The sequence below is a fragment of the Astatotilapia calliptera genome, chromosome 15, assembly GCF_964374335.1.
Source record: "Astatotilapia calliptera chromosome 15, fAstCal68.1, whole genome shotgun sequence".
NCBI classification, from domain to species: domain Eukaryota; kingdom Metazoa; phylum Chordata; class Actinopteri; order Cichliformes; family Cichlidae; genus Astatotilapia; species Astatotilapia calliptera.
In genome coordinates, this window is record NC_137436.1 from 16,054,059 (window position 1) to 16,060,193 (window position 6,135).

Sequence of the window (6,135 nt, forward strand, 5' to 3'; positions counted from 1 at the left end):
GTAGATTCACATCATGAATGTGCAGCTGACAAATTTGCAGCAACCGCATAAGGCTTTCATGCCAGTATGAACATGTCTGAAGAATGTTTCTAGCACTGTGTTGAATCTGTGACATGAATGATTAAGACAGTTACGAAAGCAATAAAAGAGTCCAGCAACTGGATCTAATATTGCCTGTGAGCTCAATAAAATAAAATATAGCAGGAAAACAACGCCAGATCAGTTTCTCCTCGTCGTTAACAAACAATCAAGCGTTACCCCACACTGCTGACGTCACTACGGGAAGTCACGCCCATTAGACTTCCCCTTACTTTACTTTTCCGCAAAGTTTTGGAGTTGTGGCAGGCTTCCCTTAATCGGGTTTATTACAGTTTTGTTTATAGACATTTATAAGCTAAAAGAAAAGATGAGTGAAATTAAGCCCAATGATAAAGGGTCGAGTGAAGAGAGCGCCGAGGAACAAGACTGGGCAGCGGCTAAGGCTGCTTTCGACAACCTCAAATCTAACAAACCCAGACCTGTGAGTGTTTTAATGCTATTTTCCTTTTCGTTAGCATGTTTGCTGTGTTATATACTTTCACGAAGAGTTGTTTGGGTAACAAACCCCTGAACATGTCTTGCATTTCTTTTTTCTCATTGTTCATGCACCCCCAGCCCAAACCCAAGAATGCAGTCACCATCGCCGTCTCCTCTCGCACTCTCTTCAACATGAAGGCCGAGAGGAAGATCTTTGAGGAAGAGGGCTTAGAGAAGTATGTCGCTTTCCAGCAGGAACATGAAAACGAGCCCCTAAAACCAGGACCTGCTTTTCCCTTCGTCAAGGTAGGCCTGGGCCCCTGTAGTGTCAAACCTGCTGTGCAGGGCGTGTCCCCTCAGAAGTGTTCATTCACTATTACAACTGTCTGTGATCACATAGTTAAAGCCAGGGAATACTTATTGATAAACAGTAATAGCTAACAAGGGGCTGCATGTCTATCCCTACACCTAAGAGGAGGTGGTGTAAATGCAAGTGTTTGGCTGTTGTCACTGCTAGAGCAAACATGGCTAAAATAAGAGAAATACCTAACACCGCACCAATTGCTTAATATTTAACTTCTTCATTGCTTTAAAACCGGTTTTACTACTTGTTACAATGACATGGTACAAGCTAGGAAATCAAATCATTTTCAACAAAGAAGACTGAGAAGTTATTCCTGTAAAGCCTGATAGGTGCTGAGAGCTGATGTTTGCACATGTTTATCAGGTTCATTGTCTCACAGAGAGTTATTTTAAAACACTTCTGGTTTTCTCGTTTGACAGTCACTGTCCCTGTGGTTCATAATGAGTGCTTCAACTTTGCTGGCACAGCTGGTACCATAGCCACTCCTGCCATTCATAACAGCCAAACTGTCCAAACACAGAGCATTACAACATTAATGAATTTGGTACTAAATGCAAGGTTAATGTATTAGGTTGAAGTCATTTTACATAATAAATTATCAGCACAGTGTGTTTTTGTGCAATAATATACAAAGGGCCCTATCATCATTAATACATATATACTTTCTATTCCAACAGTTGACTGTCGGATAATAACACATGGATGAAAATATACTGGTAGTGCCCACAGCATGGAATAATAAATGTGACTTTTTTAATAGTAATTTCTCATATGCATGCAGCCCCGAAAGTCTACTCTACCTAGAGGGTATTTTAGATGTAGGTGTCAGATGGGTTCAAGGTGGGGGTGGGACTACATTAGAGATCTGCTGGTGATGGATAAGTTGACAGAAGAGGTCAGCCAGGAGTCTCCATGGACTATGATGTTTGCAGACATTGTGATGTAGTGGGAGTAGGGAGCAGGTCAAGGAGAGTCTGGAGAGGCGGAGTTATGCACTGGAGAGAAGAGGAATGAAAGTATGTAGAAGCAAGACAGAATACCTGTGTGTGAATAAGTGTAAGAGTGAAGCTGTAAGGAGGAGAGTTAGTGAAGGTAGATGTGTCTGAACCATCCAAATCAACAGACAGTTCACAAGAGAGGTGCAGGAGAGTGCAGGCAGGGTGGAGTGAGTGGAGACGAGTGTCAGGGGTGATTTGAGACAGAAGGATCGCAGCAAGAATGAAAGGGAGGGTTTACAAGATGGTAGTAATACCTGCTATGATTTGGAGATGATGGCACTAATAAAATGGTAGGAGGAGGACCTCAGAGAAGGTTCCTGGATGCAGTGTGAAAGAGCTGGCGTGAAAGAGGAGGTGGCTAGGGATAGGGTGAGACGAAGGTGAATGATCCACTGTGCCAACGCCTAAAGGGAGCAGCTGAAGGATGATGCATTGCTTTAAAAGTATGATTTAACCAAAAGAATAGTGGTTACTTCTGTTGAGCACTCATGCAATATCCTTGCTTTGGGTGTATAACATGGTTTGTTTTCTTGTGCCTTCTTAAGGCGCTGATGAACGTCAACACTCAACTGAGGGAGCTCTATCCAGACAACGAGGAGCTGTTTGATATCGTCTTAATGACCAACAACCATGCCCAAGTGGGAGTGCGCCTCATTAACAGCATTAATCACTATGGTATGCTGCGCCGAGGTCTGAGCGTGGAGTGTGATGTTGGATCAAGTCTAGCAATTGCGCGTCTAAAATGAGGAAGTCTTTCTTTTTCTGCACATCTTACTTGTTTTTTCTCCTTGCTTCAGATTTGACCATAGAGAGATTCTGCATGACAGGAGGGAAGAGTCCTATTGGTTACCTGAAGGCCTACCTGACAAATCTTTACCTCTCCAAAAGTGCAGACAAAGTCATACAGGCCATAGATGAAGGTAAGTGATGTTGGTCTAATATTTTAATCAGTACTTTGCAGAGTCTTGGACTTCCTTCACCACCTTCTAGATGTTTAAGTACTTCTTATATTTACAAGCCTCAATGTTGACTTTGTGACTCATTCACGCTTCAGAGGGAAATCTCGACTTCATACTAAACTGCAAGAAATAGCTGGTTGAAGGCAGCATGAGATTTACAGCCCGCCCACCATTCAAATGAACACAGAATAAGCTTGTGTGTTAACCATGATATTTATTTAAAACAAGGTGAATTAAGGGCTCTTGATAGGCTCAATTTATTGTGTACATACTATATACTGTTTAGAGGTTTTAATCCTTGCTTCGCTTACCTTTCATCAGGAATTGCTGCTGCCACAATGTTCACGCCGGACACAGAGCAGGAGCTAAGCAACACTCAGTTGAGAGTGGCGTTTGATGGTGACGCTGTTCTCTTCTCCGATGAGTCAGAGATCATCGTGAAGCAGCATGGCCTGGACACTTTCTTTGAGCACGAGAAACATTTTGAGAACAAACCTCTCGCTCAGGTAACATATGGTTGTTTCCATCTTCTCCTACATCGCTGATGATTTTTTTCTTCCTTTTTATTTTGTTCTTCAGGAAACAAGAAGTGAGCATTTTCAAAAAGTTTAAGGACACACATAGAGTGCATAGTTATAGCTTACATAAAATAGAAGATGGGCTTTGCCCATGCCCTTCCAAACCTGTCTCAGGCATGCCTTTACCCACACCTCACCATGTGGGATCATTTCAGCCCAGGCGACACCTGAAGACTTTGCACTGCCACTGCAAAGACAATAGTGGTGTAACAACATACACAGAAATTTACATTAACTGCTTACATTTAGAATCTAGATTCTAGATTTTTGTTCTGTGAGGTTCTATCTAGAGTCTAGATAGAACCTCACAGAACAAAAATCCCTCCACAAATACTGACCTAGTTGGTGCAGGATGTGGCAACATAATCAAAATACAACAAGTTGGAATATGGCTACGTCCCCTATTGCAGATATATATATTCTGTCCATCTGTGCAGACTGACTCAGATCCATTGCAACATGTTGGAGACAGGTTGCAACCTGTGCAATTACCTTGCAATCAAAAGTGGTCACCCAGAGGCTGAGAGTGTTCCATGCTACTTGTAATTGAACGCCATATCCCCCCAAAAAAGCAATGCTATCACCGGGGCAACTGCTGATGATCCTTATGTTATTAGGATGTTGTCCTGTATTTACTGTTGCATGACTGAGCCACTAGTCAAATACTATAAGTGTAGCCATTCACACTTTTTAACAAGTGTTTTGCTCTTTGTTTTTGTAGATAGTTTCACTGTGCAGTCATGGTGAACTGTTGTTTCAGAAGCTGACTCGGTATCAGTAGACAGTACTGGCTGTCACCGCATACTAATGCACCCCACTAGATTCCTCATTAATTACAGTGCAAGCTGCTGATATGAGCATATTACGCTCTGAGAATTATCTGTGGGGTTTACGCACCCCCTTGTGAGTTTGTAAATATGTTTCACATCATCTGAAGCATTTATTTTCCTTGTGTGTGCTTGTGGTTGTGTATATACTATCTGTATTATCCGTCCAGATTACAAGTAGTAGCAGTTTTTCAGTAACTGTGATCTTCTCCACCCAGTGCAACCATCCATCGAATGGAAAGATGATTTAAAAGAGAGGCTCTATGTAAATAAAAGCAAACACATTGCAGTGGATTTCTTCAAATCTAACCTATCACACACAGCTTTTTATCTTCACAGTCCTCATTTTAAATTCAATTTACTTTTATTCTTTGACTCTTTCAGGGACCATTAAAGTGTTTCCTGGAGGCCCTGGGAAAGCTCCAGAGAAAATTCTATGCCAAGAACGAGCGTTTGAACTGCCCCATCCGAACCTTCCTGGTCACGGCCCGCAGCGCTGCCAGCTCTGGAGCTCGTGTCTTGAAGACCCTCCGCAGCTGGGGCCTGGAGATCGACGAGGCTCTCTTCCTGGCGGGGGCTCCGAAAGGGCCCCTGCTTCAGAAGATCAGGCCGCACATCTTCTTTGACGACCAGATGTTCCATATTGAAGGGGCCACGGAACTGGGAACCATATCCGCACACGTCCCCTATGGAATCGGACAAAAGTACCACAAGGGAAAACTCATCGAGCAGCCTAAAAAAAAGGAATAACCTAAGAAAGGTTAAAAAAATAATATTACACTCGCACTACTTTTGCTCCAGATTAAATATTTATATTCATAAAAAAATGTCCATTAAAGGAATCCTAATTTTTAAAGGATTTTGCTCATGAATTGGCAATAAGCATTTTCCTCATGAGAGGGAATAACTGCTGAACAGGAGAATGTATTTTCACACCAGAGTTACACTAGGTGCTTTACTTTCACTTACTGCTGTCGAGGAAAAGCAACCTTTTGGTTGGTTTTAACGTTTGTGCTTACCACTTGAAAGATCTGCAGAATAAGTTTTCTGCTGTTTTTTTTTATTATGTTCATAAAAAAGGTTTATCCCTTTTATCTGTGAGGTTTTTGGCAAATACATATATAAATATATACATATAAAAGTACTGGTACAGATCACCAATTCCATTATTTTCGGTGTTTGGCAAAATCCTCACCCATTTCATATTTTGAAAGGGATTTTAGGAGGTAGAATAACTTCAGCTTACAAGGAGCGCTGATGCTGTTTCTGTGTGTTACTGTACTCATTTATTTTTGAAGTGCCACAAAACTTGATGTTGTTCTGTAGGCTGTTTACGCTGAGTCTGTGTGTCAGCCAACAAGCTGTAACCAGACTTTCTAGGATGGACTGACTACATCTACGTATGCCTTTGTATATGTTTGCAGATATTTATGAAATTTATATTGCATAAATATGTACCTTAATTGTCTGCATAACTAAATGTCAGGAAGAAGTTGCACAGATACACTCGCATGTTTTTATATGCTGGTATATTTAATCTTTTTCATTTTTGTACTCACATTGTGGTAACACAATGATAGCTTGTCTACACCATTTGACTTTTCTACCAGCGAGTAGTTAGATAAATAAAGGAATGCGATGAAACCCCAGTTGTTGTGTTTTGACAGTGTTGGGTAGTACCTAACTGCACGTACTGTAATTATTTGGAGGCACTTTATCCTGCTTTTTTCTTCATTTGACATAAAAATATACTAAAGATTCTCTCAGATTGTTGTGTTTAGGCAGAGTTTGCCTAGTGAGAGCAACATCTTTTTATAAAAGAGCTACAGAGCTGCTTTTTTCTTTTCTTTCCTTATGTCAGGATGCTTCTGATTTATCTCAAGGCCTTTTGAG

At 41.2% G+C, this 6,135-nt stretch overlaps 1 protein-coding gene across 1 annotated transcript; it reads left to right on the plus strand.

The window, feature by feature from the left end:
* The first annotated feature begins 280 nt into the window (after positions 1-280).
* On the plus strand, positions 281-5,886 carry LOC113037554 (cytosolic 5'-nucleotidase 1A). Its single transcript, XM_080289562.1, has 6 exons — positions 281-520; positions 655-822; positions 2,424-2,553; positions 2,676-2,798; positions 3,159-3,343; positions 4,627-5,886. The coding sequence occupies exons 1-6, from the start codon at positions 407-409 to the stop codon at positions 4,990-4,992; spliced, it is 1,086 nt and encodes a 361-aa protein (XP_080145688.1). The 5' UTR covers positions 281-406; the 3' UTR covers positions 4,993-5,886.
* Positions 5,887-6,135: the final 249 nt, after the last annotated feature.

Excerpts from the sequence above, each read along its gene's own strand:
- LOC113037554 (XM_080289562.1), top strand. The coding sequence starts at position 407 with ATGAGTGAAATTAAGCCCAATGATAAAGGGTCGAGTGAAGAGAGCGCC. Across the intron at positions 823-2,423 it reads CTGCTTTTCCCTTCGTCAAG|GCGCTGATGAACGTCAACAC; the intron begins GTAGGCCTGGGC and ends TGCCTTCTTAAG. Across the intron at positions 3,344-4,626 it reads AGAACAAACCTCTCGCTCAG|GGACCATTAAAGTGTTTCCT; the intron begins GTAACATATGGT and ends TGACTCTTTCAG.